Raw genomic sequence first — 19953 nt, 5'->3', positions numbered from 1 at the left:
TAGTGTGACCTTGCAGTCTTACTATGTTTGGCAAGTCAGTCTTCTCTATTGTTCCCCATTTGTAAATATTTGCTGAGTGCATGCTATGCCTCCCAAACCTCCAATTCTACCATCTCCCCTTACTCTCAGCAGGTGACCTTGGCTTCACAGAGCGTGAACTCCCTCAACTTCCTGCCACGTCGCAGGCATTGTGTCTGGAGGAGGTGTCACTGCCCTAACTCTCCACAGCTGTGCTCACGCTGCCTTCAGCCTGGAGTGCCTGCCAACTGCGTCTCGACCCACACCTCACTTTCACTCACTTGACCCCATTTCTGGCTGCAGATAATCTAGTCACCTTTGAATCGTCTTCTCAAGAATCGGCATACCAAATTACTTAATCAACTGTAGAGTCAAATCTTGCTTCTACCACTGCCTGGCCAGGACCTGGGGTAATTTTTGTAATCTTGCTCATCTTTGTCTTCCTGATCTGTAAATTGGGCAGAAAAACACCTCCCCATCAGCTTTAATACAAGATTCACATGAGAAAATGTATGTAGAACATTTAGCAGAATGCAAATGATGAATGAACACCTTACGTATTAAAAACAGCCGTTTCTGGCGTCCAGAGCTTGCCTTCTCAGGGACTCTGGCTGATAAGGGCATCTTTCAACGGGAAGAAAAAGGAAAGAAAGAGAAAGAAGCATAAAAGGAAACAATTCCGCAACGGTTTGGTTTCCAGCATTTACCGAGCATCAACGCTGGGTAAGTGCCTGAGATGTGCAGAGGGAGCTCAGGAATAAAGTAACATCTCTGCCCACTCAGAACCTTCAGTGACTAGTGTCATTAAGTCTAGAATTCCGCGGAACAAATGCGGTTTTCCTGGCCGCCTGTTTTTGTTTTTGTTTGTTTTTTTTTCCGTGCTGTTCCCTTCCCCCGGATTCCTGCTCCAGCTCTTCCTTCTCCTTAGCCATCCTCTCCGTGGATTCCGCCTCCCAGGGTTTCGCGGGCTCCAGCTCAGGACAGGATTACTGCGTGGGAGCGCTCCCCGGTGGCAGACATGCGCACTGGGGGCGGCGCACTGCGCATGCGGAAAGATGGCGGGCATGGCGTCTTGAGAATCGTGGGTCTCCCTGCGCTCCCCGAGTCTGCGTGATCCTTCCCGGGGCCGCTGGACACTGGCGCGGTCGTCTCCGGCCCAGACTAGCCCAGTGCACCTCCGAGCAGGCCGCAAGCCCAGTTCTTGGCTCCGGGAACCAAAGCGTTGGGAGCGGCGTCCGACCCGAGCAGAAGGCGGGAGAGCTCGCGGGGTGCGAGGGCGAGGGGCCGCTGGCTGGGCAGCATGAGTCAGCAGCGGCCGGCGCGGAAGCTGCCCAGCCTGCTCGTGGACCCGGCAGAGGAGACGGTACGCCGCCGGTGCCGAGACCCCATCAACGTGGAGGGCCTGCTGGTAAGTCCCGGGGGCAGCCTGCGTCCTGCGCGCCCGGGGTCCCGGCCGGCTGCGGGGCGGGCTGGGGTCGGGTCCGGTCGGGCCGCGTCTCGGGCCAGCCGCCCCTTCCCTCACTGGGGAAGCCGGACTGGGTGTCTTCTGAGTTACGAGCTCGCCCCGGGCCGGGCCGTGGCTGCTCCTCTGTCTCCTCTGTCCTTGCACTGCCCATTAGGTACTATAAACCGACCTGGTCGTTCGCTTCAACTCTGTTGCCTTCTTTCAACGCGTACTCTCCAGTGTGTCAGCCTTCTGGGCTTTCACCTTGGGGCTACGGAGCACTGTTGGAGAAAGTTGCTCAACTTTGCGTTAGAAAATCTTCTTTTCCTACCTCCACTCACCCTCAGTATATCTCTGCAAGCGATCATCTTTCTCTTCGGCTTCCTGTCCCATTCTGCTTAACTGTAACCATTTAAAAGCTTGTCCATATCTCACATTTCCCACCCCGCAGCTCCCCGTTCAGAAAGGCAGAAAAAAATGGAAGGGGAGATTGGGCTTCGTTCCAGCCAAAGGTTAATTTCCTCTATTGTTGCTCTACATTAGATGCGATATACTGTATGTCATGATATAACTCCCAAATCTGTAAATCGAGCTCAGAGCTTTCCAACTGTCCACTAGATATCTCTACTTAGATTTGAAACTCACATGTCCAGAATTGGGTTCATTGTCTTCTTACCTAAGCAAGAAACAACTTTGCTGTTTCCTATCTTAATAAATGGCAACACACCCACCATATTGTCCAAACACCTATCCTAAGCATCATTCTTGCCTTTTCTTTTTTTGAACCTGCCTCCCTCCATCTTTCTAATCCAATTAAAATTAATCCCCGATACTTGCCACTTTTAACCATCTATCTTTCAGATTGTTGCAATGTCTTACTAACCAGCTTTCCTGCTGCTGGTTTTGCCCCCAACTTTTCTGTATATTCTCCACACCGCAACTAACCGTATGGTCTTTTTAAAGCATATTTATGATTATTTCATTTGGCTTCAAGACTATTGTGGTTCCCTAGTGCTCTCAGGTTAGATTCGAAACTTCTTAATCAGGCCCCTGGGTTTATCTTTCCTGAACTGCTTATAGTTGCTAAGTTTTTCATATTTCCACATTCTTTTGGATAAAATGGTGATTCGAATACCTATGTCTGTGTTTTTTAATTGGCCAGTGATTGGAAGTATTTAATAATTAAATACATAGAAGTCTATTGCTATGCAAAGGTTAGTTATGTACCTGGATGAGTGTTTGATGTTCCCGTTAAGTAAGTGGCTTGCAAACTGAGAAGGGAGAAAATGGTATTGTTTGAAGGTAGCATATTTTTAGTATTAGTAGTAGTATATAATATAGTATTATTTTTCAGTCTGCAAGCTGAAAAATAAGGAATATTTAAATGAATGTAATCACCTTGGAGAAAGGTATGTTTTCAGAGGGCTCTTAAAGGGATGTTATTCTCCAAAACAGGCAGTCGGTACAAAGAGGCATCTGTATAGAGAAATTTTTAACTAATTTAAAGACAGTGCTTAAGATTTTAGCTTCCAGAACTCACTTTTTAGTCTCTCCTTTTTCTTTGAAATCTCAGATTTAGAAGCATTGATGTCTTTAGATGTAGGACTAGGAACGGTAGTAAAATAGCATGGAATGTGCTGACTTACCCATCAGAAGCCGCTGGTTCTTAGACTGCTGTCATCCTTAGTGATTTTGGAGGCCTCTGCCTTCTCTATTCCTTTCCAAGGCTTATAATAAACCTGAACAAATGAGAGGCAGATTTGAGGATTGAAAGGAAATCTAGTCTTGAGATGTGGCTGGTACTGGGCTGTCCCTTGGTATCCCTTCAGGGGAATTACCTGCGAGTAACCTCTCAGTGAGGTTTTCTTAATAGAAACATTGATGCTGCCCCCGCAGTTGTGGGTTGCGGGAACTAGAAGCAGCAACATCTCTGCTGGCATCTGGGCAGGTTGGTCACATAGAAATTTAAGGGAGCGTTCCTCTGAGGACTCATCCTAAAGATGCTGAAAAGGTAAAAACCAAGTGTCCTTATTTCAAAGTGCAGGAGCCACTTTGAAAAGGCCTAATCTGCGACAATTTGAGCCTCAAAATAACAGACTTTATACTCATGGACTAAAATGAGAACCCAGGCTGCTCAGGTGTATTTCTGTAAGTACTATTCCTCCACATCTTTCGATGTGGAACTAAACACAAGTTATCTGCCCCCGTACACAACATACAGCGTAGACTAGCGCAGAAGACATAGGATCACTGCTCCACACGTGCCTATTCATAAAAGAGGAAAGCGAGAGTCACGGAGCAGTAACTGGTCCACAGCAGTGCTGCAATCCAGCCCGGTAAACGTTCGCATTTCCTGATTAGGTCTCAAGGCCTGGGCATAATTCTCCATGCTCCCAGCTCCACACTCTGGGCTCTTGGTTCCACAGTCTGAGTTTTCCTTTCCTTTTCATGAAAGGTAATATTGTTGTAGCTCAGTAGTTTTTTTCAGCCTGCTTCCTGTCCGTGGAATTTTAGGTGTCCGCTTTTAATGTAAACTGTCCCTGTTGCTTTTAGTCCACGCTGGCAGTGTTTTTGCTGATACAATTCTCCCGTAAACTGTAGAATTCACTCCTGTGACTCTTGTGGTTGACTCAGTAGTAGACAGGAGTCCCACTCACAGATTTCTTCAAGCCAAACCCTCTGTGCCTTGGGCTCCTGCCGGGATGGCTGAGTGACAGTGACCTGAAGCTTCTTAGACCTGCGAGGCTCATCCTTAATCTCTTTCAAGGGCCTTTTGTGTGACCGAACAGTATTCCGAGGTACCATCTTTGATGTCGGGAGGTGTTAACCGAAAGTTGTAGTCACACCCTCACCTTCATCTCCAGACTGTTCTAGCAGTGCCTTTGATTTGGTCTTTTCTCAGAAGTCGTTGATTTTTAGCTTCTGGAGATGCTGAGAGTTTTTAAAGCTACTAAGTCCTGGCTCCTTTTGGTTTAACAGTTACTCCCTCAATTTCTCTCTCACATTTTACTGTGAGCTGCAAGGAGAAGCCAGGTGCCAGCGCCAGCACTCTGCGAGGAAATCTCCTTTGTTAGATCACGCAGCCCATTAACATCTTCTACTTTCCACATACTGCAGCTGTCAGTGTTGCTAAGTGCTCTGTCTTAGCATAACCAGGCTCCCCCTTCGTCCAGTTTCTAGCATGTTCCTTTCTTCCTTCCTTTTGAACCCTCACTGGCAGTGAGTGTCCTCAAAGCCCAGATTTCTACTGACAGTCTTTTCAAGAATGCTTAAGTCTTGAACGGACGTTTTAGTAATTATTCTGTGCTTGTATTGATATAAGGGAATGCCCTTGAGTTACACACTGATCTAGGGGCCTGCACTGTACCCTCAAATGATTCAGGGGAAAAAAAAGTGTGTGTAGAGAGAGAAAAATGATAACATGAATGTAATAAAGGATGAACATTTGGGCGATTTGGGTGAAGACTATCTGGCAATTCTTAGTACTATTTCTGTACCTTTTCCAACGACTGACATTATTTCAAGATAAAAAGAAAATGGGTATCCCTGCCAGGAGCCCACAGGATCAGTCTCCTGTTGGGAGGGGCCTCCATTGTTCCTCAGCTGAAGTGGGCGCCCCTCTCCACTCCACCTCCTGGCCCCATTTCTCCTCCATTCAAGGGTCCATACAAGAATGTAGAGCCCCATCAGTCTCCCTGCAGAGGTGAGGGGCACTGCTCTGATCTGAGGGGCCTGACTGACTTGGGGCCAAGTGCACGGGTGGCATTTCATTTTTTTTTTTTATAATAACTCACTAATGTGTGAGGAAACATTCTGATCTTAAAGTCACTTCAAAAGGAGAGATCCTATGTAGTCCCTCCTACTCCCAGAAAAGCTGGCCTACCTGTTGAATGCAATTCACAAAGTTCCAGTTGGAAAGGCTTGCCATGCTTGTCAGGCTGGATCTCTCCCGATGATATGCTAGAAAGCAGAAAACGAGGCTCCGTATTCTTCAGTGATCCTTATTCATGGTGTACCCAGGCGGGAGTCTTCACCTGGGGTTCTTGTGTCTGTAGATACTCATTGTTTTATGGTGCTAAGTTGTTTGTCTGTTGGTCATCTCTGACGTGTTACTAGAAACGATGTCAATTTCCATACATGAGTTTAACAAATATTTACCAAGCGCCTGAATGTGCCAGGCACTATTCTAGTTCTAAAAGGAAAACAATAATATGTGCTTGCATAGGGCAACAGAATTTCTCATTTAATTTTCACAATAGCTTGGAAAATGGGCAATAAAGTTATCCCACTATACGTGTTATAGAAGGTTGGGATTGCCCCGCATCTAAGAGGTCACATAAGTAGTAGTGCCAACCCAGTCTTAAGCCAGAACTACTTTGAATATAAAGGAGGTGACTGTCATTCCTGCGGGCACTTGGAAATCTCCAGAATTGTAGACCTGTAGGATTTATGCATATGAGGATGTCTGCCCCTGAGGGGCCACGATGCTACTGTGATTCCCTCAAGCTAAAGAGATGGTGTTTTCATATTCAGAGAAAAACAAATGAATGGATACTGTTGGAGCCTGTTTTCCCACAGATCTCAGTATAGCCAACATGCAGTACAGAATCCAGGGAAAAGAAAGTCATACGTCTGTTGTTATGCCTCATTATGCCTCATTGGGGTATTAGCCCTGTGCCAACCTGTGAGTAGCAACAGTCTAGGTGAGGAGACGAGGGAAGGGGCTGTAGAGCAGAAAAGGTGCCCTGCTAGGACATGTGGAGAGCAGAAAGTGAGGCGGCCTGTCCGGGAACCAGGAAGTACTGTGCGTGGAGGGCCTGGCGCAGCGGCTCCAACTCATGGAGGGAAGTCTTTGCAGCCTTAAGGCACCAATGAGCTCTGCTACGTGCTCTTTGTGTGTGTTCTCCGGCTGCACCCACGGGAGTCACGTTTATAGTCATTAAAGGAGTATGCTGCAGATACATAAGTAACAGATCGGGGGCTGAGGAGAACACTCACAAACAGACCTTAATATATATGTAATGGGGCGTGCAGCACGGTGGCTCAGGTGGTTGGAGCCCCGAGCTCCTAACACCGAGGTCGCCGGTTCGATTCCCACAAGGGACAGTGAGCTGCGCCCTCTACAGCTAAGATTGTAAACAACAGCTCTCCCTGGAGCTGGGCTGCCCTGAGCCTCAGGCCGGTGGAGTGCAAGGCCCATGATACCACCTTGGGCCAGGGAGCTGCGTCCTGCACAAGTAGACAGAACAACGGCTTGAATCAGAGTAGGGGGGTGGGGGGTATATGTATGTATGTATATATATATATATATATATATGTAATAATTTAGGATATTTGTTTGTGTTTCAAGTCATTGTGATGAGGATGGATGTTTTCGTTCAAGAATCTTGCTACTGTAGTTAGACTGTCTCATAGGACAGCAGAAGGGTTAAATGTGAAAATAGCAGTGACCGTCGGTCATACTCGGCCTGTGTTTGATTCTAACAGGACTGCCTGTCGGTGTTTCCCTGTGGGACACCCTGTTCGCAAGTCACTGCGGTCCACATCTAGTCCCTGCCCCCAAGACAAGCGTTTCCAACCCTGGTTTTGCACACCCCAGCCTGTCTATGTTTTCCTTTAAATTCTAACAACTGAATTAATTTTACAGCCGAGTTCTATTTCAGTGGAATTATTTCATATCAAGCTAACTTGCTAATATATGCTATCATCTTGTCATAGACGATCTGGAAATCATTGTGCCAAGGATTTGTAACACTGATAAGAGCTTCTGAGCTGCTCACCTCGCCTTCAGGCTTCCCCACTCCCTAGGCTTTGCTGTGTTTCTCCCATATGTAGATTCCTAAACCATGAGCTTGAATATGTGGGATTCTTGTTCGGAAATCGGTGGTGAGTCTCCACTGGTTATGCCATGACGTCTAAACTCCTTAGCGTGACTTGCATGGTCCTCCATGTGGAGTGTGGTTCCAGCATGCCCGTCAAGGCTTGTCCTTCGACGTTCAGCTGGGGGTCCCCTCCCTGTGAACCCTGCGATTTCCATTTCTGGGGGCATCCGTGGTAGCCCTGCTGATTCTTCTCTGAGAGTAAGTACCTTGTGGAATTCACTTACCCCAGTTTTGCTACAGCCAGTTTGGGGGCCAGCTTTTTGACTTAGACAAGAGCTAAACCTGATCACAGCCGATCTGGAGGCACATGACACCACTATACTTGGTTCTAAGCACGAGGCTAATACGGATTCCTGTTTACCCGGCTTTATCTAAAGGTTTTCTTTATTTTTTTGCAAAAACAGTTTCTAAACATATTGCAAGTGTTCCGACCAGTTTATGTGAACTTTCATAGCCTCTAATCAGCTGATGCAATAGTGAACAGCTATTACCAATTTCCTGCTTGTTTCAGGGATTTAAAAGAAGCTTGTCAATACATCTAAATACCAATTTCTAGTTGTGTAGCATGCATTATTTCCCAGCATGAGAAATGTTACTCTTTTTACATTTTACAGCTGCCTGTGAAAGTTTGTGGGCAAATTTTTTGGAGACACTTAACACTTAAATAGCAAGAGGTGAGCATTTATGAGCATATCTTACACCTCCTCTGAGCTTTCCCGAGTCAGGGACAGTGTCCTAATCAGATTTGTATTTTATCCTCAGTTCCTGATGCGTCAGTAAATTAATGCCTACGCAGTAATACAGTCTCATATTCATATTTGCTCTCCCTCAGCAGCCCTTCCCCACCCCTTTCTCTCTTTACCTTAGAAATTTAAATCTATGAACATCGTCAGATCTGATCACACTTAGAGTAAACATAATTTGGGAGAAGGACTGGTTTTCTCACACCCACATTGTTATCCCACGGTGAAAACAAGACCTGCATATTGTCCAGTAAAATGCTGTTCATTTGCATTGTTTTTACATTACTAAGTTAAATTTCTGTATCTTATTTTTTTCAGCCATCAAAAATAAGGATTAATTTAGAAGATAATGTACAATATGTATCCATGAGAAGTAAGTTGATTCCTGAATAGGTTTTAGATTTTGTAGTTTGAACTTTCTTTGTTCCTTTGTTAAATTATCAGTAGTTTGAATGATTTAAATGATTTATTTTAAATATAGATAAGTTGATGAGAAACTGAAATGAAATATATTATTTGTACACTGAAATGTAAAGCTTAGAATTTCCTGAGGTGGGCTGAATAGTGTGCTCAAATGCATTTATTCTCTGTTGCTTTGGAAACGTTATTTTAAAAATAGAATGGTCTGTGTTGAGGGATATTTCCCCAGGGCCCGGTGAGGGCAGTTACTTTACTGTCAGCAGAATTGAAAGCCCTTTGACAACAAACCTGACGACAGGCTCTTGCCCTCCCGGTTTCCTTTGCCCTGTCCTTTGGCTCCTGCTGTGGGTCTGTGTTCAGTCAGTTGAAGGAAAAGGAAAGTCAGTTGCTTTAGTTCCCTGTCCTGCTGGGAGTCGTTGTGATAGATCGCCCCACACCTGCCTCTCCCTTAATTTGGTCCTAATCTCATCGACTATGTAGTGCATGTATGCCGACACAGAAATCTTAATACCAACCCTCAATTTTCCCTCTGCCCCTGCCGATCTCACCCATAGCAGGCCTCCAAGTGTTCCGTTTGAAGCGTTCCTTCGTCTGTCCTCTCCCACCGACGTGGAGTAACGTCTGACATTTATTGAGCTCATACAGTGCCTGGCCCTGTACTAGGCTCTTTGTATGGACTGTCCCAGCAACCCTTCAAAATGTAGGTCTGGATTATTATCCATATTTTGTAGATGAGGAAACTGAGGCCCAGAGAGGTTAAGGAACTTGCTCAGTCAGGGTTCAACCCCACGCCTCCCTGACTTGAGCCGACGCCTTAACCACTGTCTTAGACTGCTGCTTCTGGTTTAGGTTCTCACGATCGCTCGCAAACGGAAGCAGTGGGACAGTCTCCTAAGTAGGTGGTCTGCTCCCAGCCACTTCACCCCCTAGCCTCTTCCCATCTGCGGCCAGTGTGATTTTTCTAATAGAGAAACGGGAGGGTAGTATCACTCACCCTAAAATTCCTCAGCGATGCTGTTACCTAGGAGAGGAAACTGACTCGCCATTTACTTGGTTTTACTTATTTGTGTTACGTTTATGAGCTATCTCATATGCTTAAAAGAAACAAGGCATCATGGAAGGACAGACAATAAGACCAGACCCTGGAGGCTGTTCCTTGCTTCACTTTGCAGCCTCGTCCTCCAGCACTCTGCTGCCCACCCACTAGCTCTGGCTCCCTGCGTACACGGGGTCCTCAGATGCTGCTCTGGCTTTTGACATGTGGTTCCCTCTGCCTCATTTAGGGCTCTGGCCTGCCATCAAAGTAGGAGAACACTTTTTCCTCTTCATCTCTCTATTCTCTGTTCCCAGCATTCTCCCGGTAGGGTGCCTTCCCAGTTTCCCACTCCAGTTAAGGTTTTATTTCATCTTCTCAAGTGACTTTGACTACCTCTCTTAGCACTTATCTCAACGTATTGTTAGAGTTCCTTAAAGACTGTGCAATGCCTTTAGTGGGAAGACCTTTTTAATCATTATGTCCCTTCAGCAACCATCATGTTATAGGTGTTCAGTTAATATCTGTTCTTTGCAAAAAGACTAACATAATAGGAATATTCTAAGCTTATAAGACCATGCCTTGTTAGTATATTTAGTATAATTAAATGCATGCTTTTTAGAGTTAGAATTTCTCATTTGTAATCTTCCAAGTTTTGTTGTAGAATTGTGGCTTTCTTGTACCTCCAATTAAAAAAAATTAATTCCTATTTAATGCTGTTTAATCTTAAGTATAGGAACGGTCTCGACAAAGAAGACATTTACATTGTAAAATTTGTACCTTTGTTCTTGGAATAACTACCAAGAGCAGTCTTTAAACTGAATCATGACACTGCAGAGGTTCTGGAAAAGGGCCTTTCTGATTGACGATAGGATGATTATTTCTTTTGAAACATACCATCTGTTGTGTGCTGTGGAGGAAGAGAAATCATATACTCCACACTAGAAGGACAATTGTTTGTACGTTTATTTCTTCTGCACACCAAATCATAAGAACTTTTCTTTATGGTATAAATTGCGAAAGATGAAAAGAATGATAATACTTCTGGCAAGGCGTGAGATGAGGCCCGCAGACACGCATACAGTTGTAGAGTCCACAGCTGGGTCGCAGGCTTAGCAATACACATCAAAATCCCTTTACAAATGCCCCTCCACTCAGCAATTCCAATCTCTGAATTATCTAAAAGAAATAATTAAAGATGCATACAAAAATGTAGCTACAAAAAGATTTGTTGAAGTGTTGTGCAAAACCGTCCAGTTGTAGACAATCTGAATTTCCAGTATTAGGGTACGTTGGTGACTGTTCCATGGAGTTAAATATTATGTAGCCATGAAGAAAAAATGCCCTTTTTTTCAGTTTTATTGAGAAATAATTGACATACATCACTGTGTGAGTTTAAGATATACAGCATGATGGCTTGATTTACCTATATTGTGAAATGCTTACCACGATAGATTTAGTTAACATCCATCATCTCGTATAGATACAACACAAAGAAAAGAAAAAACTTGCTCCTTGTGATGAGAATGCTAAAGACCAACCCTTAACAACTTTCTTTTATCTCAGTCACGTGGCAGCGCTGACCGCTGTCCTCAGGTCGTACATCACATTTCTAGTAGAAATACATTTGTTGACAAGTCGAGATGTTCACAGTGTTGAGTTAAAAACAGCATGTTAAAAAAATAGTATGTTCCTATTTTTGTTTTTAGAAACTATGTGTACATATTGACACATGCGTGTATGTATGTGTGTGGAGGGGGCAGAATGTATGAAAAACCAAAGTTGTCATATTAGGTGGGTAAGTGAATTAAAGAGATTTTCCCCCTTCATTTGCTTATCCGTTAATAGAGGGTAGTGAATATTTTAAAAAATAGATATGCCACTTTTCCTTGAGGTATAATTGTCCTATTGGAAGACCAATTTGAGCTTTTTCAAAAACTCCATCAGACAGAGTTACACTATGACATGTATAGAAATATTTGAAACATTAAAAAAAAAAGCCAAGTCGCTGCCTTTGCTTTATAAAGAATTTATTTAAGACCAAATGAGAGATTTAATTTTAAAAACCATTTCTAATTCTATTCCTCAGAGTGGTGTGGATACACATGCAAACTCTCCACTTTTTGTCTGATAAGATGCAGCTGGCCTCTGAAAATTCACATGTTCAGTGAACACTGGTTTCATATTTCAAATACTCCTTTAAGTCTAAAGCCTTTGCCTGCCTGGGATAGGCTAATGAACTTTTACCCAGGTCGAGAAATCTATTTCATAAAAATGAGCTATGACTTGGTCAGTGTGTAGTTTCTGTTTGTGTCTGTGCTTACTAACCAAGAGAAAATAAATGATTTTTTTAATGAGTTGAGAAAGAAATGCTATTTAAAATTTTACAAATGTGTTTGTTTTGTTTCCCAGAAGCTCTAAAAGTGAAGAGACCTCGTTTTGATGTATCACTGGTTTATTTAACTCGAAAATTTATGGATCTTGTCAGGAGTGCTCCTGGCGGTATTCTTGATTTAAACAAGGTCGCAACAAAACTGGGAGTACGAAAACGCAGAGTGTATGACATCACCAATGTCTTAGATGGAATCGACCTGGTTGAAAAAAAATCTAAGAACCATATTCGGTGGATGTGAGTTGGTTTCAACCTTTTCATGGCTTTTTTCCCCCTTCACATTAAAGGACAAAACAACAAACTGGATATTAGCAATGTTTTAACAATATAAAACAAAGCAAGATGTGACTTCTTATTAGAAAAGGAGTCTATAAAATTTAACTTGTCAGAAGTCATGCAGTCAGTAGTAGAGCTGGGGCTGAAACTGGGCATTATTGACGCTTAGCTCTTAGTTCAACGATCGCTTCATTAAGCTTTCCCTGCCCCTGCTAATTTCCGTAGGGTTATGATGTGTGTTTTTTGAAAGTCCCTGTGTAAGGGACTAGAAAAGGGGACAAGGCCCAGGGAGAGTCCTGGTTACCTAGGATAATGGGAGAGCAGAAGGAAAGTCAAAACACCCAGTTTCTGTCTGTCGTGGTGAGAAACAGCTCATAGCAACATTTGGAGAAGTTCCAGTAACCTAACCTGTATTTGTCTGTAATCTCTGAGATGTTATTGATGGTGGTCTTTTTCTTTAATACTTTTCAAGAGGATCTGATCTCAGCAATTTTGGAGCAGTGCCCCAACAGAAGAAGCTGCAGGAGGAACTTTCTGACTTATCAGCGATGGAAGATGCTCTGGATGAGTTAATTAAGGACTGTGCTCAGCAGTTGTTTGAGTTAACAGATGACAAAGAAAATGAAAGATATCCTTTAAAACGATTTCTCCTTCCAAAGCAGTTACTTTAAACAATAGAGTCAGGTTGGGGAAGTAATTAACATATTTAAGAAACAAAACAAGGCCTTCATAAGTTTAAGCCAAGGTTTAGTAACAGAGCCTCAAATACACTCAGAGGGCGCATCACAGCCTGTAGCTTCTTGGTGTGGCATCTGTTCAAGTTCAGTGCTGCATCCTGAGCTCAGCAGTGCAGTAATGTACCAAGTCAGCACTTGCTTTTAAAATTAAATTAGGGGGGCATTCTTGTTCATTTTTGTCGTCTGAGTACTGTAAAGGTGGTAAAATATTTGTTGCTTTTGTGGAATTCATGTTTTCCCTAATTTGTTAACTAGATTTTATTTCTGAAACAACGAATGGCCACTGAAATGGCAGTTGAACTGCCTTTCTAGCCCACAGAGCCCAGTGCAGCTCTGAAGCTGTGTCTCGGCACCGGAGCGGGAGACTTGTCTCTGTAGCCGGTCTTCTCCTGGGTCCCCTGGACCGTTTGCTCTCGGTTCCCCTTGCAGCCCCTTGTGAGGCATCACTGTTTCTGAGCCGTCCCATGTTCCCAGTTTACTTAACTCTTCATCAGTCAGAACTCCTCTTTCCACAACACAGGCATTAAAGTGAGAATAAATGCCAACATTACTACAATCAGTCAAAAGTTCTGTGGAGTGAAAAAAAGAATGCTGGGGGAACCCAATAAAACACATAATTGGTAAATTTTAGGCAACACAATAAAACAAGTGCAAAAATTCGGGTAGTGAGCTGGACAAGAATTTTGGATGAGGGACATTTCATGAGTAGGAAGGAGACAGTGCTGAAACTCTTATTCTCTAAGTTATTTATGCTCTTTACAGGTTTTTTCCCACCAGGCCTTTTAGGGGGTTCTCACCAAAAGTGTGAGTATTTTTCCCCAGAGATTCTCATAGTGAGATTTAGCCATGAATAGGGAATGGGGGTTTGGTGGGCGGATTTGATACCGTCCTGAGTTGTGTTTGCGTTGGGGACTCACACTTCATTAATAGTTTTCTCCAGAAATTGTCGTTGTAGTCACAATTGTACAGTCGAAAGGAACTCTTTAAACGGAGTTATAAATATTTGAAAGCTCTATAAAATCTTCAGAATTGTTCATGAAATAAGAATTACATATGGAAATTTTTTTACCAGCTGCTTTCCTTACTTGTAGCCCATAAAAGCTAAAGCTATTCTAAAATTACACTTGCATTCCTGTATTACAGGAGATCAATTCCCTCCCCAATAAGCAGCACTCTGCTTAGAGATCCTTGACTGATATTTACACTAGCGTATGTGACGTATCAAGATATTCACAGTATTCAAGCCTTCCATGAACAGATTGTTATTGCAGTGAAAGCTCCAGCAGAAACCAGACTGGATGTTCCAGCTCCCAGAGAAGTAGGTATCCCTACATTTGTAAGAAGATGTACAGAAGAGGTGGGCCAGCTGCTTAGGCTGCCCTGACCGCACGCTCTGTAACTTGAACCCTTCCGCGCACGTATGTACGTAGCGCACAGCACTGGACACGTTTTAACTTGTTTTGAATAATAGCAAGCAAAGTGCTCATGGTTGGTATCCTCTTAGAGGGGACGAACCTGAAGGACAGAAAGATTCATTAACTTCCTCACGATTACACAGTGAGAGACAGAATCCGAATTCAAACCCCGATAGTTTGGCTTCGGCCTGTTCTTAACCATTGTGCTGCACGGCCTCTTAGAGGAACCACCAAGTACTGGCCTCCATCTTGAAGTTCCAGCAGGAAGATCTAGTCAGCCAAGGCCCCAGGGAGTGACTCACTGACCAAACCCAGAAAAGACCCAGTGTCCTAAATGTATGACACTACATTTAGGGTGAAAAGTAAAATTGCTCTGTAAATGAAAGTATTCGTATCAGCTGCCAACTGCTGAGCGCACTCTTTCCCTTGCAGGAAAGTTTGTGTTGAAAGATAATTGTCATCAGAAGGTTGCTTGGTAAAGATGGAGTCGGGACGGAGAGCTGTGGCCACTCCTGGGGCAGAGCACCAGTTCTGACCGCCTGGTAGAGCCATCGGGGCTTGTGGCCATCGGTGTCGTCAGTGCTGTGGGGCTTTGCTCCCTCAGGGTGAAGATACGCACACCAGCCCCCTTTCCTTTATCCCCAGCAGCCCACTGGCCAGGCGACAGCCCATGTTACACGACACTGTCACACATCGACTAAGGACCAGCCTCCTTTTACTCCAGTCACACGCAGATTGTGACTTCTTGGTGATGTTGCCTTGTTCATTTGGATTTAGATAGTCCAAGTCTCCTAAGTAACATTTATATTTAATTTGAGTCATTTCACAGGTATTTAAACTTTAAAAAAAAAATTAACCACTAGTTTTTCAACACATCCTCATTGGGGGCATGAGAGTCCCTTCTGCAGTGACTGATGGGGTTTGGTGGTTTTTCCCTGTGCTGTGAGCTGCTTCATAGAGTCCCATTTAGAAGCAATGTACGTGGGGCCATCTGCGCAGCCTTTCCCAGCAGCGGGGAGTGATGCGAGCACACAGCGTTCATTGGGGTCCGACTCCACACAGATCCACACAGATCTGGGAGGGCGAGCACCAGGGTGGAGAGAATGGCCTCCGCGTCAAAGCCAGCCTGCTGGGTTTCGGGAACATCCTGTTGGGACACAGCCACATGTCCATGTTCACATACCCTGTTTCCCCGAAAATAAGACCTAGCCGGACAGTCAGCTCTCATGCGTCTTCTGGAGCAAAAATTAATATAAGACCCAGTATAATGTAATATATAATATAATGTTATAATACTGGGTCTTATGCTAATTTCTGCTCCAAAAGATGCATGAGAGCTGATTGTCCGGCTAGGTCTTATTTTTGAGGAAACACGATACTGTCTGTAGCTGCCTCTCTCTATAACAGCAGTTGTGTCGCTGTGACGGTTCGTATGGCCCACGAAGCCAAAAATCTTTCCTATCTCACCCTTTTCAGAAGACGTTTGCCAGCCCGGTTTTGTGGAATATGAAGTCCGCAGCTGGCTGCCAGTTCTGAGCGGCATGGGGTTCCTTTGTTGCTTAGCAATGGCTGTTGAGTTGTACAGTGTATACAGGGGTGTCCAAACTTTTTTCAACATTTTTCACCAAGGGCCATATGCGGTAAAATACACAAACAGCTGGGCCACTCACTCGAGGTGAAGTATGTATTGCCTCACCTGGTTTATTTGCGTGAACTAAATATATTTTTGGAATTTGCTGCAGGCCAATTAACAATGGATTGTGGACCGCTGTTGGCCCGCGGGCCGCAGTTTGGACACCCCTGAACTGTATACCATTCAGACCTGGCCTGCCCTGCACCTAGAAGCTGAGTGCAGTTGTTCTCCAGTCTGCCTGTGTGGCGCCAGGAAGCTATGGAAAGCATGGCACATGGCGGGGGGGATCTGAGGCGGATGTGCTGAGTCTCCCCGAACTCACCAGGAGGGAGCAGTGGTGTCTGGTACCCGGCCCAGGCCTGACCGCACAAAAGGGAAGAAAACAGACTGTACAGTTGTACCTACTCCCAGTCAAAACAGGAATCATGACTAGAACTGCCCCTTAAGGATTTAGCATAATTCGCAGTGGAAGCACCCAGTACGGATTTTAGTGTTTTAGTTTACACAACGTATAGTTTGTCTTGACCTCATTCTCTCACTTTTTCAAGTGGATGAAAGAATGGTCCTTTCAGTTAGCTCACTACCTTGTCAGTGGTCTGGAAATCTAAACACACACACCCTTACATGTGAGACTGCAGGGTGTTATATTTTAGATTTCCTTGTCATCAAAACAGATTTTTTAAACTCAAGTACAGATTCCTTGAAGGGGTCAGCCAGCTCCCTGAGTAGAGAAAGCTGGGCTCTTACTACTGAGGTATTCACGTTAGGGCTCGGAAACCATCCTGTGATCAAGTAGCCGTTTGAAGAACGGGAATTGGCCAGTGGTTTAATATGACTAAAGCTAAGTACAAGATTTTCCCGAGTACACGACAGGAAAGTACCTGAATTTAGATTTTCAGAAATGTCCCTTGAAACGTCTGCATTTCTGATAGGTGAAAACATACGATTCCTGAATTCTGTTGTTCCTCCTGACGTTCGGTGTCTTTCTAGGACTCCATCACAGTCCACATCCGGAGCACCAAGGGGCCCATCGATGTTTATCTGTGTGAAGTAGAGCAGGATCACTCGGGGAGCAGAGTGTCTGATGGTGCAGGAGCCTCTTCATCTAAAACCAAACACCCAGAAGACCCCGATCAAGGTAAACACCAGATTTGTGCTTGGGAAAATTGAAGATTCTCGTGATTTGTAAAATATATATGTGTATTGTGGCCTAGCCACAAAAACGGGAGTTAAAAAATTACAAGGTAATTCGTAATAGGGTTTAGAATATTTCTAACAACTTGACAGTTGAATTCCATGTGGTTTTGATACGAGTGAAAACTTAGAATTGCAGTTGGTCCCGTCATGGTGCCAGCTGGTGGTGGTCTCCACAGAGAAGGCCCTCTGCACGCTCTGACGGGGGCTGCCAGGTACGTGTTTGAGTTTCAGTTTCTTGTGAGATGCAAAACATTAGCTTTATGCCATTGGCATGAGAATATGGTTCTTGACGAGGGATCTTCAGTTTTCTTTTTAAGCAGCTGAGTTGTACTGTTGCGTGGTTGCCTTTTACACACTCTCTTAGAAGAATTTCTTTCATGTTTGTAATTTTGCAGAAGAAAATCCTGCACAACAAAGTGAAGAATTGCTTGAAGTAGGCAACTAATAGGAGTTGGAAATTCATGTATTGAGTGTGTGGGGACATCCTATGTGGAAGAATTATGCATCATGTTTGATTCACAGAGCAATAAACTGCCCATGAAGTTCCCTCGTTCCCAGGCAGTCGCGGATGAAGGCCAGCAGCGCCTTTGAGTAGTTCACCACGTAGAGCCCTGGATAGTTACGGTTCTGCATTTGAAAACAACTCTTTATAATGATTCACTGCTTTCTGTCAGTGACACAGACATCCGACCTACAGGAATACATAGATCACAGAGTATCACTGAAACACACGCTCAGGCCTGAAATGGACAATTCTTCGTGGACTCTGCCCTTCCTTCAAAGTCCGTGTGTCGTTATCACAAAAGAAATTGCCTTACGTGGTTCACGTCTGCAGGTTGCTGTTGGATATTGGTGGGTGTGCACATGCGTCTAAGGGTGATATCTTTGTATCTATCTGTATAATGTTTGAATGACTTATGAAATACGTCGGAGTGAAACTTGTCACCAATGTACAGCCAAATAATGTATATATGGAAAGTAACACAAATTCTCTAATTCCTGCGGTATCTATAACTTATTAGAATCCTCGGAATGAGGGTTAGGGGAGAGTTTTTTCCGAACTTCTACATGTAGAAGTATCATAAATATGCTATCCATTTAAAGGTCATGGATTTAATCAAAGAATTTCAGTATGCTTCCCAGTGTTAGAATTGGATTTGAGCTACCTACAGTCATTGCGTCTGAGCACCGGTGGCCTGTAGGGGCAAGTGTGGAACTGCTATCAGGTAGTGACTTAATAGATCATGAGACATGTATTATATCATGGTGAAAATTGCAAACTATTTTAACCTCTTTGCCAGCAGATTTTGTAATATGTTTCTGTATGCAGCCTTGTTCTTCAATCAGAAGAGTTTTACTTGTGATGAGTTTAGTCGTACCCTGCCATCTCTCCAGCTCTAGTCCCCCATTTCCAAGTACCTAGCTAATTCTACCTCACTGGGTAAGTCACTTACCACTCCGTGCCTCAGTTTACTCAGTAGTTTACCGTTAGACTGTGAGCTCCTTGAGGGGTTTGTCTTAATCATTGTTATACCCAGCGCCTTGCACCATGCCTGGCACAGAAAAAGTGCTCAATGAATGTTGGAATAAATCAGTGAATAAGTGAGTGAGTGACTTGTAAGATCGGACTAACAGTACTTGGCTTGTCTGCCATACAGGAATCCTGTGAGCAGCATCCAGATTTATATATTAAACCTCTCGCTTTCAAAGAAAAATTTGAAACAACCTGAAATTAAGACCATGTGTGAAACAATTTAAAATAGGAATAAAAAATCAACATATTTAACTATAACACCAAGTATTTAGGGTTCCTCTAACCTCTGAGCTGCAGCGGCTTTTCCAGTCCTGTTCCTCTGCCTCCTCGCTCCGGGCAGCCCCTGCTGGCTTTCCTCTCGAGGCCTGGGACTGCTGACCGTGTCCTCACTCTGGACATGCTTGGCGAGCGTGAGAGTTTCAGCAGGTCTGTGTACATGTAGTCAGGTGCTCAGTGGAAAGATCTGGGCCGTGTGTGATCCATTGGTGGGTGTCAGTTTCTATTCTCATGGCTAAAACCATGAGAAGAGATGAGGACATCTGATGAGGGTATAGCAGGAGAAGAGGAGAGGCCCACGACGTCTTGTCTAAGGGAAATACGGAAGAAAAAGCCTTTCCCGAGAAGGAATGGGAGGGGGGTGGGTGAACAGTAAAGAAGGTAGTTCCCTACAAACGAACACAGGAAACCGCCCGCCAAAGGTGATAGCGTCGTTTCTGAGCAGCCGTTCCTTACTGGTGAAATGTGACAAATGTTCTACTTTACAGATTGTTCTGAGGGTGAAATGAGACCTTGTGAATGCAAGTCCTTTGTAAACTGTAGACGTGTTACATAAAGGAGTATTTCCCGTCGCTGCAGCTTCTGGTGTCTGGTGTCATGTTTTCACAACTGCTATTGGAGCCCCGGAGCTAGCTCCCCAGCTCTCCCCTCCGTCCTGACCGCCACTGCCCATCTCTATGCTGCCGCTTCCTTCCATAGCCCTCAGCCCCACTCAGAAACCTTCAGGCTGCCGTCCCCGCTCCTGAGCTAGAAGGCCTGACACAGGCCAGCCCAGCCTCGCTTTCCAGTCTCGCGACTGCCCCTCAAGCCTCCAGCCCCAACCAAATGGCTCTCGTCACTGCCTGACACACACATTGCACTTTGCACCTGTGCCTGTGCTCTCATCCTTCTGCCTGGAATTGTCTTCCTCTTCTGTTTTCAAAACTGCATCTCCATCGGGGACCTGGCTTAAA

The 19953-nt window shown here is 44.5% G+C and overlaps 1 protein-coding gene across 3 annotated transcripts; it reads left to right on the top strand.

Annotated features, from left to right (window-relative positions):
• The first annotated feature begins 1044 nt into the window (after positions 1–1044).
• E2F6 (E2F transcription factor 6) lies at positions 1045–19578 on the top strand. Of its 3 annotated transcripts, XM_074331691.1 has the most exons (8): positions 1062–1426; positions 7959–8018; positions 8406–8460; positions 11953–12169; positions 12681–12837; positions 14150–14263; positions 16984–17131; positions 17586–19578. In XM_074331691.1, the coding sequence occupies exons 3-8, from the start codon at positions 8454–8456 to the stop codon at positions 17633–17635; spliced, it is 693 nt and encodes a 230-aa protein (XP_074187792.1). In that variant the 5' UTR covers positions 1062–1426; positions 7959–8018; positions 8406–8453; the 3' UTR covers positions 17636–19578. The 3 variants fall into 3 exon arrangements, with proteins under 3 accessions (XP_074187793.1, XP_074187791.1, XP_074187792.1); XM_074331690.1 differs by lacking the exon at positions 7959–8018 and having other exon boundaries at positions 1060–1426; XM_074331692.1 differs by lacking the exons at positions 7959–8018; positions 8406–8460 and having other exon boundaries at positions 1045–1426.
• Positions 19579–19953: the final 375 nt, after the last annotated feature.

This window comes from Rhinolophus sinicus, linkage group LG05 (assembly GCF_036562045.2).
Source record: "Rhinolophus sinicus isolate RSC01 linkage group LG05, ASM3656204v1, whole genome shotgun sequence".
Classification (NCBI taxonomy): Eukaryota; Metazoa; Chordata; class Mammalia; order Chiroptera; family Rhinolophidae; genus Rhinolophus; species Rhinolophus sinicus.
This window is presented reverse-complemented; position numbering and strand designations above follow the sequence as displayed.